At 43.4% G+C, this 20410-nt stretch overlaps 2 protein-coding genes, 1 long non-coding RNA gene and 1 other non-coding gene across 4 annotated transcripts; 2 read left to right on the top strand and 2 right to left on the bottom strand.

The window, feature by feature from the left end:
* The first annotated feature begins 89 nt into the window (after positions 1-89).
* Positions 90-19194, top strand: LOC135346300 (small subunit processome component 20 homolog). The gene is made up of 55 exons (XM_064543879.1): positions 90-265; positions 359-439; positions 496-624; positions 683-753; positions 811-922; positions 976-1140; positions 1202-1261; positions 1410-1616; positions 1700-1825; positions 2070-2638; positions 2754-2927; positions 3171-3321; positions 3988-4116; positions 4175-4255; positions 4364-4440; positions 4501-4580; positions 4719-4947; positions 5884-6045; positions 6103-6193; positions 6260-6345; positions 6753-6812; positions 6872-6937; positions 6988-7148; positions 7309-7508; positions 7572-7637; positions 7700-7854; positions 8269-8456; positions 8580-8772; positions 8830-8920; positions 8984-9051; positions 9254-9323; positions 9387-9440; positions 9503-9679; positions 9744-9816; positions 9882-10204; positions 10485-10651; positions 10738-11071; positions 11158-11294; positions 11540-11696; positions 11878-12135; positions 12592-12761; positions 13020-13158; positions 13247-13534; positions 15094-15225; positions 15423-15533; positions 15657-15736; positions 15815-15884; positions 15939-16058; positions 16443-16505; positions 16754-17225; positions 17812-18017; positions 18069-18140; positions 18196-18372; positions 18473-18745; positions 18933-19194. The coding sequence occupies exons 1-55, from the start codon at positions 218-220 to the stop codon at positions 19086-19088; spliced, it is 8355 nt and encodes a 2784-aa protein (XP_064399949.1). The 5' UTR covers positions 90-217; the 3' UTR covers positions 19089-19194.
* Positions 9101-9184, top strand: Trnal-cag (transfer RNA leucine (anticodon CAG)). The gene has a single exon. It is a non-coding gene; the product is annotated as a tRNA-Leu (tRNA).
* Positions 13569-15088, bottom strand: LOC135346316 (uncharacterized). Its single transcript, XR_010398029.1, has 2 exons — positions 14644-15088; positions 13569-14547 (listed from the first exon to the last, which is right to left on the bottom strand). It is a non-coding gene; the product is annotated as an uncharacterized LOC135346316 (long non-coding RNA).
* Positions 19195-19503: 309 nt separating the features above from the next.
* On the bottom strand, positions 19504-20403 carry LOC135346313 (uncharacterized). The gene is made up of 2 exons (XM_064543897.1): positions 20193-20403; positions 19504-20137 (listed from the first exon to the last, which is right to left on the bottom strand). The coding sequence occupies exons 1-2, from the start codon at positions 20334-20336 to the stop codon at positions 19592-19594; spliced, it is 690 nt and encodes a 229-aa protein (XP_064399967.1). The 5' UTR covers positions 20337-20403; the 3' UTR covers positions 19504-19591.
* Positions 20404-20410: the final 7 nt, after the last annotated feature.

Below are 20410 nucleotides of genomic sequence, written 5' to 3'. Positions count from 1 at the left end.
AGAGAGTTGTTGCTTAGATGCGCTAAACAAAAGGGGGAGGAGCTTATTCCACGTCTATCAATAATGTGTTAATGGTGATGTCGACCTATACCGTATCCGTTAACAAGCAACCCACGTCCACGTGGCTTTTTTACTGAGCTTCTTAGCTTTATCTGTATACTATCTCTACTCTCAAGAAAGAAAACAAAGCAAAAGCTTGCAGGTTATTGACTCCATTATGGGCAAGAAAAGACTCAAGCCAGAGGATCTCACAAAGATACACAGGGTATCTAAATATCCATTCACACATGCACAGAATTCATTTTAATATAAAAGAGCTATACAAGTCAGTATTTATTTTAAATGTATTTTTTGGCAGTTTCAATCGTTCAGTGAGAGAATCGCCAACATCAGAATAAACGTAGCTCATAGAGTAACGCAGGCTACTGACTCGACAGAGGTGAACCCTATGAACCCATAAAATACATACTGTATACTATCATTTACATGCTACAGGAGACTGATACTTTCTTTGGTGAAGGTCTGGCGAAATGGAGAGAGCTCAACTGTACTACAGATTTTGTCACTTTCTCTAGGGAAACCCACAAACTGATGGGCACTCTGCCTCAGCTCATTCATCACAAGGTGAGTGGCTAGGTCAGCTGTCCCCTTCTTTATATCCTCTCCTCTTTATACCTACCAGGATGAGATTGCTGCCAAGCTCAAGCACTCTCTTCAACTGAAGCACACACTAGCATATGAGCCATTGTTGGAGTAAGTTGACCAGTGATCGATCACTTTCTATATATAATTATATCCATTATTCCACAGCTTGCTCGTACAGTTTGCCCGAGACCTGCAGGCGGAGTTCTACCCATACTTCAAAGAGTTCTTCCCTATCCTAGTAGCCATGACTGACACACAGGACACAGATGTCATTCAAGTAAGGTGGTACTGTAATACCCACCATTGTATTAATTTGTTTTCCATATACAGTGTGTTTTCACGAGCTTGGCATATCTGTTCAAGTTCCTATGGCGACACATGATCAAGGACATAGAGGCAGTGTTTACTATGCACTCCAAATTGCTGCTACTGATCTCTGTAAAAGCTCACATTCGACAGTTTGCAGTCGAAAGTTTCGGCTTCCTGTTGAGAAAAGTACGTTAGTTAGTCTCTTATGAAGTACACTACTTATTATACCATCCCTATAACTGTGCAGGTTCGTGATCACAATGCTCTCTTTGATGTGATATTCAGACAATTACTAGACAATCCAGAGGTAAGTGTTTTAATTAATACTCGGCTGTTCTAGAATCCAATGTCAAGAATATCTCTCTACATGCATACTGTAGGGCTATAGTAATAGTTATGATTTAAAGCCTGTGCTCTTAAAATTGTTATTAAATGAATTGCTCTGGTGGTGACAGATGACTGAGGGGGTGGGACAGTTGTTGTTTGAGATGTGTCGCGGTGTCTCCAACCAGTTCCACTCATGCACACACTCCGTGCTTCCCCTACTGCTCTCTAAGCTGGGCTCAGAAGAGACTGTCTTCCAGGCACTGTCCAAGATGATGCAACTCATGGCTGAACACACAAGGAAAGAGTTTGCAAGTCCACTGTGGAAACCATTGTTGGTAAGTATAGTGAGGAGATTCCCCACTCTACATTAAGTACATTAAGCTGCTACTCAACTGCTTTATTCAATCTCCTATATTAGAGTCATCTGGGCAGTGTGTGTGGCGGTGGTGGCAGTGAGGAGCTGTCCTACAGCCTCCATCTTATTGGCATCCTAGTCTCTTGGAGGAAGGGGAGTCGGATTACTGACCTGGGACAACTAGTCGAGGTACGAGATTGCAAGAAAATAATTTTTTTTTCAAGGCTGATATCTTCGAAGCATTCGATATAATCCCCCCATCCTTAATGTACAGTAGTATACACTTATAATTATTTTCACTGTATAATGGTGAAAATGATATGTTCCTCCTCCAGTAGCTGAGTTTTATCTCTAACTTTGTTTGCCCATTGAACAATTAATTGCATTTTAGTATAATAATTATTTGACTGAATATCTTCATTTATTTATGCAGGCAATTGTTGGGATTTTATCGAATGCGTCACTTGATCAGCCGACCCTGTCCGTAGCCGTACACCTGGCAGCATCGCTAATACTCGTTATGCCTCACATCTCCCACACCCCCACACTCCTCACATCGCTTGTGAGGAGTGTGACTAGTGTGGGGGTGGCGGAGACCTGGCAAGTGGAGACAGTGATACAATTCTTCCAAGAACTAGCCGAGAAATACCAAGAATTCAATAACGATATCCTGAGCGAATGTGTGACTTTCTGCAACTCTGTGATTCAACATGGTGTGCATAATGACCTCATTCTCAAGTTTTTAGCCGAGCTTTGCCTGCACTTTGACCCTCCAAGATACACGCTCAATAGTGGGGCCAAGCAACCAGCATCGCCATTCCTTCTTGACTTTGAGCAGCCACCACTGTGGAGTGTTGGTAAGAGAGGCAGTGACCAGGGAGGGACGGTGGTGTCTCTCCTGGTGGAGGCTCTGAGCTCCTGGGCTGATTGTTTGGAGGGAGTGGATAATGGTGGAGAGTGTGAGGCACTCTGGGCAGTGCTCCTAGTGCTCAAACATGTCAGGTGAGCACATATCTTAACCATGCTATCGTACAATATTATATGTACTGTGTTAATTGTATAGCACATTGCTCAAACTTAGTAGCGTGCAAGTTACATGTTGTTTTTTGTTTTATAGACCTTGTCCTGACAAAGTTCTTGGTAATCTTCTCGACCTTTACTGCCACCTGAGCGAACAGAGTGGGTGTGGCCAGCTCCTCCTCTCTCAGTGTGTGTCTGCAGTGGTAGCTCTCTGTCATAGTGATGCTCTGAAGGAGAAGCTCCCACTGGGTGGACTACTGGCGCTGATTAAGTGAGCATAGCGATTCTTTAGTTGTGTCAGCAATTTAGAGTTGTAGTGATAATGTACAAGTTCATTGGAATCTTAGCTTTTCATTCCTGCAATAAATGATATCGAAAATTGTGGTGTACAAAATTGTACGCATCAAATTGAAGTTGTCACTTGATTCTTTTCATTTCTTGCTGTGCCTGCCTGTGTGGGTTGTTTGGTGGTAGTGTAGCCCTGTGTCCCTAACCCTCTCGTCTCCCTGTGTAGGAGGAGTCCTGGTTCCCTGCCCCTCCTTGCATCAGTGGAGGAGTACCTCAGGGCACTGTTGGATGGGGATGCCCCTGAAGCTCTCTCTTCCGATTGGCTAATGGAGTTCCTAGCAACACTGCAAAACAACCTCTCCTCTCCCCACTCACTGGTACTATCATAATATTCTCCTTTGCTGTGTACCTAGCTAACACCACATCAGTATCTAATCAATCTCTTTCGGCTGCCATAACTTGAATTCTGTGGATCCAATTTCAATGATTTTATGATTTTCTGAAAGCTTAGAAAGAGACCTTTCAAATGGTGTCATCAAAGTTCATATTTGAGCGATAAAATTATTTACCAATTTGGCCACACCATGAATAATAATAGCCCATGGTCCAAGGCCGAAAAATGACTAATTAGGCCCCCGATAAAGTTTTGGATTGAAACACATCATTTGAAAGGTATTTTTCTAAGCTTTTAGAAAATCAGAAATTTTTTAACATTGGATCAACGGTACTAAAGTTACGGGCTGTTGAAAGATGTTCAACTACACGCCCACCCCCCTCTTTCTACCTTCAGCTGCCATAACTATAATTTTGTTGTTCCAATTTCAATGATTTTAAAATTTTCTGAAAGCTTGGAAGGAGACCTTTCAAGTGGTATCGTCAAAGTTCATATTTGGGAGATGAAATAATTTGGCCACATACCATGGATTATAGCCCATGGTCCAAGGCCAAAAAATGACAATTTATGGCCACACTCTCCCCTCTTTAATTAAGAACCTAGCCTTAGCTTGTCAGCCGATCACTATGGTAACACTTTACTACTATAGGTTCGGCTGGTGACTCTAAGAATTCTGTGTTGTTTCGAGCAACCTCCTCTCGTTATTGTCGACCACCCCCTCACTAACATGCTGGAGCTGTGCCTGAGGGCAGAGGAGACATCCACACACCTGAACATTGTGAGTCTGTCAACACCACCCCCCTCAACTAATAGCCACACCCCCTTCTCTCACACAGTATCGGAAGAAGATCCTCTGGTTCCAGAAGCTCCAGTATAGTCCAATCATGTCGCCATTGCTGCCTGATGCCTACAAAGAGGTAACCATTACAGAACACTAATGAATATAGATAGGTAGCGAAATTTAATTTTACTGAGAGTTGGCGATTGCTAGAAATAATCGTTTTTTCCTCCCCCTCTCTCGTTAGGTTTCTCTGAAGTATCTGATTGGTTCGTTGTACATCAACTTCAGTCTGATATGGGATCCACTCGTAGAAATTATCGGGTAAGTTGCTAATAGTTACGCGTCATGGTTACGGTGTATGCTCATGTGTGCTGTACACAGTTCGCATGCTTTCGGGGAGAACATGAAGCTCTTCTGGAGTGTGTTTGGGAGCTTCCTCGAGAAATCATCAGATATTGCAGGTTTGAGATAACAGTACAGCATGTGAGCATAATTATATGCATGGGGTAATAATAATATAATAATTATACATTGTACAAGATACAGTAATGGTTTTATTCCCGATATAATTATAGCAAATCATATTTCTCTCCTTCCAGAGGGGGTTGGGGGTGTGGTTCAATCCGGCTCTGATGGCGCTATGAAGTGGCACTCTTCAGTCGAGGATCTGTTCCGATATTGGAACTTGAAGTTGGATGGAATGGAGTGTGGACGTGTAGACCATGCCAACTTCAGACTGCTGCTCTGGAAGTGTGTCACTGGTTTGAAACCAAGTATTGCCGAACCTCGTTCCAGAATTCTCGTACCACTGGTTCTGAGATTTGTCAAGTGAGTGGCAATGATCACCATATATGGTCATGTGCTGTACATTCGTAAGCGCCTGTATGTGTTTCTTATCGGCATAGTATTGCTGTGATCTTTCAAAAGAAGTTGATGCTGCAACCACTCTCAAGGGCACATGTTGTATGATACATGCATGTTTAACCGATGGAAACACACACACACAAATTAAACGATGATCTACCAATTTTTTAAGCTCTTTGATAGTACTACAATAAGTATGGTGTGCTTATATTAGAAATTTATTTCGGTCCATTTTTGGGGAAATGGTGTTGGCAAACTCGAGAACAGGCGACAAAAGTGAGTCCACAGGAAAATTCTTTCTTGCCAATATCCACTACCACTTTGGTTAGAGTGAGTCCTTGGGGCTTGTGGATGGTAACAGCCCAGGCTAGCTTGAGAGGGAGCTGCAGGCGAGAGCGGTAAGGATCATGAGTCCCAAAAGCAAATCATTATGCCGGTCCATGACGTATGGATACATACATACATACAGACAAAATTGCAACGTTGAAGACTAGGTAGGGACTCGCTTCGCTCGCCCCAATTATATTCATTGCATGGTTGCATGCATAGTTTATAGAACCATAAAGCAGTGATACCTTGTCAAGCTATAAAAGAGGTGCCTCCTGCCTAAATTGCTACAACATCCCCACATCCAAATAACATAACAGAAAAAATTTTTGGAAGGCCATTCCCTTAGGGATGAGGCCTAAATAAAAACAGAACACAGAAACAGGATAGTATGTACCTAGCGACACCTTGTTTCTAATGGGCTCTCTTTGTCATTGCTTATGCTTTTAATCATAAAATAGAACCGCCTGTTACGACCATTCTCAAGTATACATTACATAATTATGCTGTGCCATGTACATGTGTAGCGGGTAGAAGCACACAGCTACTAAATGGATGATCTTCTCTCCACAGAAATGAGTATTCCCTACAAGAAGACAACTTGATGGAAATGCAGGACTTGAGGAAAGAGAGTCGGCAGCTGACACTGTGTGAAGCTGGTGTCACTAACGACGACTCTAAAGCATCACCTGAGCAGAACATAGACAGTAGTAGTCACCGGAAAAGTTTGTACAAGTCAGTGGAAGTTTCTATCTGTGTGTGAGCTAGTATTACAGCTCTATAAATATATAGGACACTGGTGATTATGTTGACTGCTTTCTCTAAGTTCAAGAACGCCAAGACTTTCTATAGACAAGAGGAGCTGAAGGAACTGTGTATGAAGGTACAGTATCACACTTATACCTGCGTGTTGGTTCACCCCCCCCCCCCCCCCCCTCTGCCCTGACAGCTGCTCACACACAAACTGCCTGAGGTGCAGAAGCTGGCCCTGGCCTGTCTCATGACCTACAAGCCGCTCTACCTCCTTCCTTATAGGTGTGCCAATAACCAGCTATAAAAAACTAAAGTGTTGCTAATTGCAAATGTGTACATATAGTTAATTTTCTACGTGTGCACAACTCGTTTATATAATATAGTAAGCTCTTTGATAGTGCTATGGTGGTGTGCTTTGATCAGTGATTTATTTCGGGCCCACAGTGTCCATTTTTAGAGGGAAGGCGTGGGCTATTTGATGTGCTACAGTAGCAATAGATCCGCGATTTGTTTTCAGGTTTTGAATTTTGCATAAAATAATGTTATTCGTTCATTGCAATGTGTTGGGAACGTCCAATTTCAAAACAAAAGATGAATTTAATAGCTCCTTGATAGTGCTACAATATGGTGTGCTAGCTAGCTTACACGTATTGTGTCAAATTTAATGTTTGTCATGTCCATTTATACAGAGAAAATTTCGAGCGAATTTTGGAAGACGACAGTTTTCGTGAGGAACTGAGTAGTTTCAGGTAATAAGACCTAAATTTGCACTATATGTGTGCATTTTAGGAGAATTGTTTCCCTGTAGCTCTGACAGCAGCTGCTCTGTGGTGAGCTCTGAACATCGGGAACAGCTGCTACCCGTCCTGGTTAGGTAAGGATCATCTATTCTATTTCATGCTTTCAGATGGCGGCCATCACTAGATTGCTGCATGGGCGGATGCAGAGGCTGGGGAGTCACGAGTCATCACGAACAGGGGGTAGCTCCAGGCAGGGGACAGTGCTGCGGTTTCTGGGGGGCTGTGAGGAGGGGGAAATGTCAGAGTTCATCAAGCTACTGACCCTCCCTTTTCAAGAACTAAAGAGTGAGCTATTCGTGTGTTGTGTTAAGAGTTTGTGGAGTGCTTTATATAGGTATTGTTAATTGTCAGTCGGAATCACACCTGCAATTTGTTTATCATAATTTCTGAATTGTAGTATTGATGTACGTACACGTCATGTCCTTTTTTATCTCCTCCCTCACAGATCTGCCTGAGTCCAGTACTGAGCGTGCAGTGAATCCAGGTCATGTGATCCCATTGAAGAAGCAGCAGGGCTTTCTCAACCTGCTAGGCCAGATGTTCTCAACCGTTGGACAGAAGATGAAGCCCTACCTAAACGTCATCTTCCCCATTCTCCTCAACTTAGGAGTCAGTTGTACAACTCTCCTCAGCCAGAGAAACGAGGTACAAACAAACAAACCACTTTGCATTGAAAATATCTGTTACTGTTTTACAAACACTTTCTAGATTCAGCCTCACTTAGTGAGTGCTCTAAAGGCCCTCAGGCAACTCATACTTGGAAGGGTGTCAGAGGTACGCTACTTTTGGGTGTGCATTTTTGGAATCAAAGACTACTACTATTTTGTCATATGCAGTGTTTCGATATTTTCTTGGACTACGACTTTGGAGACTACACAGAGAGTGTGCTGGGTAGCCTAGTGTGGCCACAGTTGCCACGGCTACCTCAAGAGTGTGTGCAGAGTCCCACTGCTCTCTTGAAGCTACTGTACACCTGGACCCTACACAACCAGTGAGGAACCAGCTAACTATAGCAGATTATAAGCCTAGGCTGGAGCTTACATGGATTATTATTATTGGCTTCAAAAAAAGCTTTGCATGTAACTTGATATTAATTTACCAGTTACAATTCAGTGCTCACCATAACTACGCGCCCGTACGTAGTGTCCATGCAACCCCCTGTGCCCATGCAACCCCCCGTGTCCATGCAACCCCCCGTGTCCATGCAACTCCCCGTGTCCATGCAACCCCCCGTGTCCATGCAACCCCCCGTGTCCATGCAACTCCCCGTGTCCATGCAACTCCCCGTGTCCATGCAACCCCCCGTGTCCATGCAATCCCCTGTGTCCATACAACCCCTGTGTCTATGCAACCCCCTGGGTCCATGCAACCCCCTGTGTCCATGCAACCCCCTGTGCCCATGCAGGTACTTCTATCTCCTAAAGACACCACTCCCACCCTCTGTTCTCCGTGATGCACCCTCCACTTGTGTGCAGTCCTCTATCCTGGGCTTTGTGTACAGCTGCCTCTGTACTAATGGCGTCTCTCCCACTGTCTGTGACTACATCCTCCAGATGACACTCAACCTGCTCTCTGATGATATTGACTCTCCTGGTGAGCGTGATTGTCAGTATTAGATCTGGTGGCTACCACTAACCCTCTCAGTAGTAGACTGAGAAATTAAATTAGAAATTCTACGTTCCTCAGTGTTTTAATGGTCTGCTCAATACATTGTAGGAGAAGGCCCTGGGGCAGAGATGGTTGTACCACAAATTCCTGTAAGAGAGAGCCCTGGAGCAGAGATGGTTGCACCACACACCACCGGAATCTTGGAGTATCTTCAACGATCAATCCAGGAGAATTTGAAGCCAGACAAGCAAGGAGCTAAGCAAGGAGCTAGTCTGCAGCTGGCATTCTCTCTGTTGTCCAAGTATGCTGTGCCCTAGCAACTAGTTTGTTTGTGCATTGCTAAGTGTGTTTATCATAGGATCAGTGCATTCGTAAACAACCCAGCTCAATCAAGGCTTCTAGTTCAATTGTTGCTGCCTTTCTTGACAAAGGCATCGTACAAGTATAAAGTAAGTACAGTACTATTGTAGCTGAAAAGATTGTTGTTTTATGTATGTTTGTGTGCTCTGTAGAAGTTCGAGGAGCAAATCCTACTTGCATTGAACAAACTGATTGCATTCTGTGGAGATGTGCCATACAGGTCAGTCAGTAGTGCTTAGTAAAAGTTAGCTAGTTTAGTAAACAGCATTGTCAGGATGGCCGAGCGGTCTAAGGCGCTACGTTCAGGTCGTAGTCTACAATTGTAGGCGTGGGTTCGAATCCCACTTCTGACATTTCTTTTCTTTTCCATTGGTCACTTTATACATTAATTTTTGCTGATGCTTAGCATTCTTTTTTCGCAGGCCTTTCTCAGAATTGTTTGGGACTCTTAAGAACAGAAAGAGCAGAGCTCTTCTTTGTGATATTTTTAAGGTCTGTCAACTATTGAAGCTGTTTGCAAGATAATAATCTTCTCATTCATTGTGTATTTTGTAGGAGATTGCAAAGAAGGATAGCATCTGGTGCAGCACAGCTGGGATTGTCTACAAGGTATCTGATTTTCTGATTTGTGTATGTAACTTGGTTAAATTATCATACGTACCTTTTCCTAGCTGAATGCGTGGGACACCAAGCGTATCGATGAGCCAGATTACGATCTGAGGCTAGAGGGGTTTAAGGAAGCCACAGAACGCATATCTGTGCTCGGTACTGGGGGATTATCCTGGTCATGTGATCTCCTGGAAACGACCCTGCCTATAGTGGATAATGTACTCTTCTTTCTAATGGAAGTGAGTCTTCTTTTCACCTATTGAAGTTTTATACTTGATATTTTTATGTATTAACTGCATTTAGACTGAGGACATGTCTATAAGAGACGGAGCTGCCAGCTGCACATCGAGTCTTATCAATCACATCACTCTACACGGTATGTATAAATACATTTATTGTCCCCCCCCCCCCCCCCGTCATATTTATCGTCATTTTTTGCAGATAGCGAGGCTTTCAAGACCATAATTCTTGGAACCACACTCAACGCCATCAAGCAAGGATTACGCTCAAAAACTGAATTTGCCCGCATCGAGTCAATATCAGTTCTCTCCCAGTTGGTGAAGGCTTATCCTACCCACCCTCGGTTCTCTGATCTGGTTGCCCTGGGTCACCACGAGGCAGAGGCGGACTTTTTTGAGAATATCAAGCACATACAATTGCACAGGCGGACTAGGGCATTCAGGAAGCTGGCTAGTGTGTGCTCTGAAGGTGATGGTGTCAGTCAGGCGGCCTACATGTGGTTCCTGCTGCCTCTGGCTAACCAGGTGTGTTGTGTGTGTTATGTTGAGGTTAGAGGCTTGGTAAGGAGAGTAAAGTAGTAGTCTAGACCATGCAAGCATGCAGTTGCATCATTCTCTTGCTATACATGTAGTTGGTATTTGATGGCTACAAGATTGGTCTCCCTTTTGTAGTATAGTGGCTACTATTATAGTGGAGTAAGTTGTGAGATAATAGCTACAGAGGTCAGTGATACAAGATGTGAGTGGCCTGATGGGGTTTTTGGCTAGTGGTGTGTATCTAGATGTTTAATGTGTGTTTCTCCAGGTTGTGTTCAAGCCTACATCCAATACTGAGCAGAACCTTCTGGCCGAGGCTGTGAACGTGATAGCCGCCATTTCCATGCATCTCAACTGGACCAACTACTGCTTCATACTCTCTCACTACCTCCGCCAACTCACCAAACAAATCGATATACAAAGATCGCTCGTCAAGTGAGTGGGCGTGTGATCATCGTGTGTACTCATGGCACAATATTATTAATAATTAAGTTTTTTGACCTTTATTTTGCTTTTTCCAGGGCTGTGGTAGCTGTTTTGGACAACTTTCATTTTGACCTGTCTTCTGTCACCCACGAGGACACCCAAGCCATCAAACCACACCTCATTACTACCACACCCACTGATGGCAAACACCCACCCCCTGTTGAGAATGGGGAGGAGATTGGTCAGGAAACTAGAAAGTCTGAAGTCAAGGAGGACGAAGCAATGGAGGTGGAGGAGAGCTTACCAACACCAGCTGTCGACAAAGATGAGACCGACAAAGATGCTCTGAGCAAGAACACTGTCAGGAAGATTCTCAAGGCTATCGTCCACACCATCATCCCCAATCTGCAGAAAGTGCTAACCAAGAGAGTACGTTCACTGATCACCATTGCAGAGCTTGTACCTTTGTAATTAATCTTAGAATGCTCAAGATTGTAAACTATGTGTTGCTGTAGATTGATGTGGCGGGACATAAGTTGAGCTCCCTTGCGCAAAATGAGGACTCTGAGATACTGAGAGTTCCTATTGCCATGGCAATGACGAAACTGTTGTTGGCCCTCCCCGAAGAGTCGCTGCATACCCACTTACCCAGGTGAGTGACTGGATGTATGCGTACAATTTCCCATGTGTAGTAGTCATTTTGTAGAAGCTTGTAAGTAAGTCATACCTAGCTTCAAACCATTGTGTATATTCACAAATTTATGATAGCAGTTCTGGGCTGTCTGGAATATGTTCTAAGGCATAATTTGTGGTTCGCTACTACTACTGGTTCGCTACTACTACTAATGATGATGTCATCACTCTAAGACCACTATAACTCTGTGTGTGTGTGCACAGCCTCTTGCTCAAGGTGTGTCAGACTCTCAAGAATCGTTCGCGTGAGGTACGTGACGTGGGGAGAGGGACACTGGTCAAGATGGCAGCTGCTCTCGGCCCACGCTACCTACAGTATATCGTCAAGGAGATGAGAGATGCTCTAGACAGGGGCTACATGGTGAGGGGGGTGGTCTGTTGGGTATATATTTTCAGCCAGTTTGGCAATAGTTTTATAGAACTTCGATTTAAGTGCTCAATTGTTCCTAACTACATGAACATACATTCTTTACATGTATACAATTAATTACTTCACTTGTAACTTAACGTTATCATTTGCCCTCATGCACACATTCACACAGCTGCATGTACTCGGCTACAGCCTCCACTCTGTCCTGCGTGGGCTGAGCCCCCACCTGATGTCAGGTGACCTGGACCCCTGTCTGGAGTTGGTCAGCTGTATCCTAACAGAGGACCTGTTTGGGGCGCCGGCCGAGGAGAGAGAAGTGGGAGCCAAGATACCCGAGGCCAAGACCCCTCAGAGCTATAACTCTTACGAGATCATGGGGGCCTACCTCTCTCCCACACGCTTACCCGACTTGCTGCTGCCAGTGAAGCAGGTTCGTAAATGATGACATGTACTGATAACTTTCAGAAAGGCCTCTCTCTAAGCTTTCAGAAAATCATAAAATTAATGTGATTGGACCAACAGAACTAAAGTTATGGCCGTTCAAAGATGCTTCATTTAAGGAAGACAACTTTCAATGAATGATCTGATATGATAATTATGTGCATTAACAGATGGTGCCATATCATGTATCATGTATGGCACCTGTCTGGGTAAACAACCATGATGTACATGTAGATGAATTTTGTTATTGGTGTATTAGTGTACACAGGAGTGCATGAATTATATGTATTAATATATTATCATAATAATATTCATGCACTCCTGTGTACTGCATGTAGTATCATAAGAATCCTCCCCTGGAGTTTTTCTGTTAAGTCCCCTGACAACCAATGCCCCCACCCACCCACACACACACACACACACACACACACACACACACACACAGAAGCTGGAGGGTGGTGTGAGTGCCCACACAGTGCATGCTGTGGAGGAGGTCTTCAGGAGGGTGGGCCTAGGGATCCATAGCAACCAGGCACTCTCCCCTCAGGCACTGCTAGTCCTTGTACACGGACTCCTCTCTAACTCCGTACCTCAGCTCTCCAGCAAGCCCACCAGGTAGGGGAGAGGGGGTGGGGCCACTACATACATGTAGGTATGTATGGGGGGGGGGGGGCATTGCAGCTCAGGGAGTTATTGCTACACTGTAACCTTATTTGCATTGCATAAATTTGTTGCTATAAAAAATAAAAAATGCTTACAGCTACATATGCATGCATGTACATGTACAAGCGTATGTTTACGACATTCTTAATCTAATACATGTATTTCAGTGTTGGCAAGTTTATCCTTATACTTGTGCCTCCTCCTATGCAGACCTGTGAAAGCTACTAAAGCTCCTAGTCTAAGACCTCCTGACTCGAGACTCCTCCCACCAACACCACAACGAACTGGTGCCAAGACTGTTGCCGTTAGTAACACGGCAGCTAATGTCGTCTCAGAGTTTGGATTGCAGGTACAATACTTAGAAAATTAATCCTCCAAATTCCCTTAACTCTTAACCACACCCACACACAACACACACACACCCCCACACACGTTAGTTGTTCCACACGGCCCTAAAGAGAGGAAAATTCGACACATCTTCTGAGCCTCAGCTGGCAATGCTGGACCCGTTTGTGCCTCTCATAGTAGCCGCCCTCTCATCTCGCCATATCATGGTCATCTCCCGAGGGTTACAATGCATGGTGTGGTTGCTACGACTACCATTGCCCAGTCTTCCCTCCGCTGTGGACGAACTCTCCACCAAGCTGTTTGAGTTGCTACGGCAATACGCCCGGGCAGGTGCTGCCATGGGGGCCAACAGAGAGCTGGTCCTATCAGCCTTCAAGGTATGATGATAATTAGATTAGAGCTTTAATCTCATTGTCAGTTTTGCAATAATTCGCAGGTATTAGTTTAAACATCATACATGCATGTATACATCATACATGCATGTATACATCACTAGCAGCAATTTAATTATGTTTACAGTTTATTGTTTACGAAAAAAATGTGTCTGTTGCACTCTTGATTAATTGACAGATAGTCCCCTTACACTCCTTGTCATTGGCCAGTGCTGCATTCTTGGCTAGAACCAATGCGTGCTTGTGCTGTTCAATCTCACTCGACAAAAGTTCGATAGTTTTTCCATCTCTTGCTTGTCCAATACTTAACTGTTCCAACCACTTTGTTCCGATTATGCGCCCACAACTTTTTTCTTTCTCTTCAGCCACTTCAAGTTTCTCCTGTGTAGTAGCAAGCTTAATGTTTAGTTCATTCTTACCTTCAATCAGGTGGGTGTTTCTGATTTCCAATTCTTTCTTTTCCAGCTCGCACTGATCCTTTTTGTCCTTCAAATGGTCTACCAAAGTTGTCTTTTCAGTGAATTGTAGTTGCAATGTCATCTTTTCATCTCTCATTTTCTCGCGTTCGCTTTCTTTTGCACTTAATTTCATTTTCTCTTCCCTTTTTTCAATAAGAAGCTCATTTTTTGGATATCAATTTGACTGACTTGATTCTTGAGTTGAGTGTTCTCACCAACTAATGTAGTCTTTACTAGTCTCAATTCCTTGAGGTCGCTTTCTAAATGTTCAATCTTTGCAGTTAGTGTGATCTTCTCGTTTTTAAATTGCTCCTTTTCTATTTCCAATTTTGTTGTTTGCATTTCCAGTGTTCGTACTTGTAGCTTTAGCTCATTCTTCAGTTCGTCAAATTTCGATCTTTCTTCTGCTTTAGCTACTGTAATTCTGTGGTCACAAATTGTATTTTTCCAAAAGATAGGTATTGTTATGGCTGCAACCACCAGCAACAGAGCTAACACCACCATTGCAAATGTAGTGCATCCTGATGATGTCTCAGCTACCTGTGTAGGCACACAAACATTTCAGAATCAGTAAGTAGCATAAGCCAATTTCCAGATTGCAATTTCAAACAGTATAAGTACGTACGTATTATTTACCCTTGGTTGCTGATCCATTTTTCGGTTTCCATTCCTGTTTTGCTCGTTTTTCCACTCTGCTTGTTCATTGCCTGGATTCTGTTGGTTGTTAGGTTGAGATGGGATCTCTTCCATGTTGTTTGCAGGCCCATTCCTACGGCGCTGTACATCTCCATCTAGGTTAAACTCTGCTATTGTAGGTTGGGTGGAAGACATCCTCTCCAGGTCAATAATGGGCTACAAATGCAGTTCCAAGCTGGAATTTTTGCTCTCTTTTATAGGTTGCTGTTGGCATGCCTGTGGCTATCTTTAGTAACAAGACTAGATTACATCACTTTAGATTAACTTCCTGAAGTGCAGTAATGTTGATTGCCTATGCAGTACATAATGCACTCAGTGCATAATGCACTCAATAGAAACAGCCTCACTATATAATATTAATACTGATAATCTTTCTTTACTTCCATGCAGGCAATGACAGTGATTGTTAGGGACTGCAAGAAGCACACGGTGTCAGAGGATGAACTGAAGCTACTGCTCAGCTTTGTAGAGGAGGACATTCATGACTACCAGAGGCAGAGCACAGCCTTCCCACTACTCAAGGTAAGTGTTCATGTATGCATTTTTACTCTATGTGGTACTGGCAGAATTCTGTGCGATACCCTATTGGTACCACTTGTGGCAATGTTTAGTGCACTCACCTTAAATGTACACATGTACACATGCAACTACGTATACATGTATACAGTCAGTGAATCACCATCCCAGTACTTGATTCCATTGCTTGATTTCTTTCTCAGGCCATACTGGGTAGGAAGCTAGTGGTGACAGAGGTGTATGATGTCATGATGAAGGTGTGTCAGCTGTCAGTGACTAGCGACTCGGAGCACGTCAGACAGCAATGTAGACAGGTAACACTGGAGGGGGTGGGGCAGCGTTTTCATTAGATGAGTGGGCGGGGAACGGTCTCAGAATAGCCTTTTTGTATTGTTATCGTACAGTCACTGAGCTAGTTTTTTGCTTTTGTTTTCTAGTCTGTGCTGATGTTTCTGATGGATTATCCACTGGGAAAGAAGTTGAACAGATACCTTGACTTCTATGTCTCTAACCTAAGGTGAGTGTGCGTCATGCGAGGTCAATGTGTGCTACCTAGTTATCATCCGCCATTTTGTTCTCTACTGCCCGCGTGCAGTTATGAATGCCAGAGTGGCCGGGAATCTGTTCTGGAGATGTTCTCTTCCATGTTCACCAAGTTCCCTGAGGTAATTATACAACACAGAATGATACATACTTCACATTTTCCCCTCCATCATCAGAAAATGGTCCAACGTCACTCGAGTTACTTCTTTGTTCCGCTAGCGTCCCAGCTGATCAACGATGAGACCCCTACCTGCAGACAGATGGTCGCCCAGACTATCACACTGCTCTTTGGAAGGGTGAGAGATAGTAGACTATAGCTGTACGATTTGTATAGGAGGAGATATCACCTGTGTTGTTACGGTACATTGTACTTGTGATGACCTTTTGTGGTGGTTGTTAGGGTCATATATGTACACTAATATTGACCAAATAGTTGTACCGATTACCTAATACAGTATTGTATACTGTATTAATTATCATGCCTGAGGCATAGCCGCACGAGGGTTCTAGCAAAAAGGTTCTAGATTTCGAAACATTATAATACAACATAGTAGCGTTATTATACAAAGCAACCTCTTCTATAACACTAAGCAAAACATGGCGAGAGGCATTAGCACAGCGCAGCTTGCAGCACTCGTTGTTGATGTAACAGTGTATTAATCATGTATCTGTGTGTGCAGCTGGACTCGTCACGGATCAATGATGTCATCTCCATTCTGAATGTGTGGATTGAGAGTGACAATGTGAGTGCGTAATTTGGTAATAATCATCAGTTTTATGAATGAATAATTAGTGATGTGGTAAATTGCTAGCATCACTAGGACCACTCACCAGTATAGAACGTTGTACCAGGAATATTCATGCACTCCTGATTGTATTGATAAGCTTTTTCTTGAGGGGCTTTAATTTTCACATGGTGCATTTGCGGTTTTACTACAAACACCATATCCATTATTAATTGTTGCTAAGTCAATTGTGATTATTTCTGCAGCTGCTACACAAGAGACTTGGTATACAGACGTTGGGTATACTGATAGAGGTCGAAGGTCAACACTTTGAGAAACGTGTCTCAACCTACCTACCTCAACTAATAGACAGTTTAACTCTTTATGATCCGAATCATAACGAAGGCAACAAAACAACCGTCATTAAGCAAAGTTCTGAACGTATTATAGAAAGCAGTACTACTGAAGAAAATTGTTCCTCTACCGTTGATGATTTTCTTGATAATCTCCTTGGCGATGAAGAAATGGATGCAATAGAAGACACGCCAATTGAAGAGGGAGTGACTCTTGAAGACAATAGCGGGTTGGATAGAGTGGAGGAGCCGGGAGCAGAGTTGTTGGGGGGGGCCTCTCTAGACCACCTCCTGTTCACCGCCCTCACCACTATACGCAAGCTGTGTGCTGAGTGCTCCCTGTGGAGGGGACCCAAGGACGCTCATCACATGACACGAATGTGGGGTGAGTCTGTTCTACTGTGTGTGTGTGTGTGTGTGCGTGCATCTTTGAACGTCCATAACATTATTTCCATTTCTCCAATAACGTTAATTTTATGATTTTCTGAAAGGTAAGAGAGAGGCCTTTCAAATGGTGTGTTAAAATCAAAAGTCTGTTTGGGCCTGATTTTGACAAAATACCATGGGCTATATATAGCCCATGGTCTTTTTCTGAAAATGAGAAATTATAGCTCGTTTTAAATTTGAGATTTGAGCAAGCGGTCTGAAAGAGTTCCTTCTAAGCTTTCAGAAAATCAGAAAATCATTGAATTTGGACCATTTAAAATTAAGTTATGGCTGTTGCAAGGTATAGAACCTTTTGCAGTTCCTTATACAGTATACTGGGAAAACTTAGAACCTTTCATATTTTGAACGGCCATAACTTTAGTTCCGATGGTCTACTTTTATGGTGTTCTGAAAGCTTTAGAGAGAGGCCTTTCAGGTGTGTTAAAATCCAAGTTTATTTTGGGCCTATGTCAATACACTGTCTATAGTATAGTATCTGTAGCTACATGTATTATCGGTATTTTCTTGATTGCTCTCGTGTGCAGGAGTAGTGGTCCCCCTTGTGCTCCACCCTCATGCGTGGGTGCGTCTAGCAGCCTCTCAGTTGTTTGGTCTCCTCTTCTCTGCCTACACACCTGACGAGTTGGTCTCCATGGCAATATCTGGGTCCGATGCTAAGAGAAAGAAGAGCCGGAGAAGCAAGAGTGGAGAGACACCATTGGAATACATAGTGGACGATACATTGATAAAGGTATCGGTCAATACTGTTTGAAAATAAAATTCCATAAAGTTTTTTTGGCAGATTCAAGAATTATCGCATTCTTTCTGCACTCAACTGTGGTCTCCCATTCTGAAGCCCGACCTAGCAAACCAGGTACTGTAACTGTCGACCAATAGCTATGTGTATGTTGACATCACATGACCTCCAGGCTGTCAAGAATCTGGTATTCTGTGCCAAGGTGTTACATCGATTCAGTACCCATACAGACCACACCCCCTCAGTACGAGAAGAGGGAACACCTGCCAAAGATCTCTCGTGGCTCATTGGACAGCTGTCTAAACTAGCCAGGTTTGAAGCTGGTCATCATCCAAAGCAATCTCGAAAGGTATGTGTGAGCTTTTCTAGTTCTGCATGGTTTTCATTTACTCCTCTTTCTATCAAGTCAAAATACTTTTGTTGTACTGTTTAACTTCCTCCCCATGTAGCGAACGTGTGTGCTCCAGTGGACTGCAGCTGTGTGTGTGTACCTGGGGGTGGAGCAACTCCCTGACTACCTCCCCTCTTTGCTGGCTCCTATCTACAGGGAGCTGTCAGACTCTAGTAAGAGAGCAGGGGAGGAGCTGTACAGTCTGGCACAGGAGGTGGTGGACCTAATAAAGGGTGTGTGTGGGCGAGAGGCTTTCTCTACTGCCTACGCTCGAGTCCACCAGAGCGTGAGTGGAGTGAGAGACAAGAGAAGGATGCAAGCTGCCCTCGAGGTATGTCCCTGTGTGTGTAAATCATCCCGTTAATGGATCTCTTCACGTTAATTTTGTATTCGTACAATAAAAATATGTCATGGCACTGAAATTATGGAGGGGTCTTGGTATTTATGTACATGTACGTATCAACCAATTGTAAAGAGAGGTTGTTAAACAGGTTTTATTTTTCTCGTTTTCTCTTCAGGCTGTTGCTAATCCAGAGAAGACTATTCGAAGAAAACGGAAGAAGAACGAGTTAAAGAAAGCTGCCAAGAAAATGAAGATTCTTCGCATTAGACCTGACTCAACTGCAGCTGCTCTCTTTGAGAGGAAAGGCAAACACAAACATGATCAGTGTTAGGAATGAGTTGTGTCATTTGTGTCTACTCTGTGTACATTTGCCTTCCCCGTGTATAATATATATGACACCCTTTGCACATTTTCAGATGTTTGCGTTCAATGGTAAATTTTAGTAGAGTATGGGTGTGCGTATAATAATACATGTTCAATATTGTTCTGTACTCTCTCTCTGGGATTTTAATTTGTACAGTATAAATTTAGGCTGTAAGTAAGTTGTTAGTTTTCTTGGCATGGTGAAATGCCCTTGGAAACTCCCTGGGCTATAGTACCCATGGGAACTCCCTGTGTATAGTAGGTTCCCTTAGAAAATCCCTGGGATTGTTATAAGGGCTGATTGATTTTGTGTTGTTGAGCTAATTATATTAGTATCCACAATTAACCGCATTAAAGCACATGCCCAATTAACCGCATCAAAAGCACATGCCCAATTAACCGCATCAAAGCACATTGCACACACAAGGTTCACAATACACAAGGTTCACAGCACTATATATACAGTTCAGTTTATTGGCTCTTCTGTTTTCCATCTGTCGTGATATCCTTGACTACATCATACAGCACCTTGACACCACTGCACAGCCAGCCGTCACACTTGCCTCCATCTTGTTCACTCTGCACAATCAGAGCACTTAGCTTGGCCTCCGTCTGCATCACCACTCCTTGCAGTGCCATCTTCTCATCCTTCAACTTGTCAATCTTTTCCTGTAGCTCCTTTTTTTCAGTCTTGCACTCCGCTATCTCAGTGTCCTTCCTCGTGCGTTCATTATCCGAGTACTTTCGATTGGCATCGCTCTGTTCTAACATAGGTTGGCAGAATGCCGTATTGATTTGTGGGAGCAAATTTTGTGCTTGCAATTTCTCGTTTAGATTGTGATTCTCCGTGGTACATGTGCCTAGAGCTTTAATTTTCTCGTCTAGGCGTTCCTTGAGAATGGTTTCTTCTGTGTACTTCGGTATAAAGCCGTAGGTCTGTAAAGCTATCAGTATGCAGCAAACCGACACCATAATGAGCGCAAGGAAGATCCCCCAGCCAATCCAAGAGCCAACACTCTGCAGTATAAAAACTTGGCTATATATAATAATAATAGTTCACTGTAGTAGTTACCCTTGTGATTGATAATGCAGAGAGGCTGTCCAACACTCCATGTGTGAGCACTTGCTGTAGTATCCCACCTTCTGGCTCTTTATTTTTGTTTAAGTTTTTTTTCTGTTCCGGGCTATTATTAATGTCTTCTGTCCTAGTAGCCATGCTATTAATAGAGTAAAATCCAACTCACCAAAGAAGTATAGATATTTGATGAGATCTTTAATTTATAGGAGGCC

This window comes from Halichondria panicea, chromosome 13, assembly GCF_963675165.1.
Source record: "Halichondria panicea chromosome 13, odHalPani1.1, whole genome shotgun sequence".
NCBI classification, from domain to species: Eukaryota; Metazoa; Porifera; class Demospongiae; order Suberitida; family Halichondriidae; genus Halichondria; species Halichondria panicea.
The sequence above is the reverse complement of the archived record's forward strand: the minus strand, read 5'-3'. Positions and strand labels throughout refer to the sequence as shown.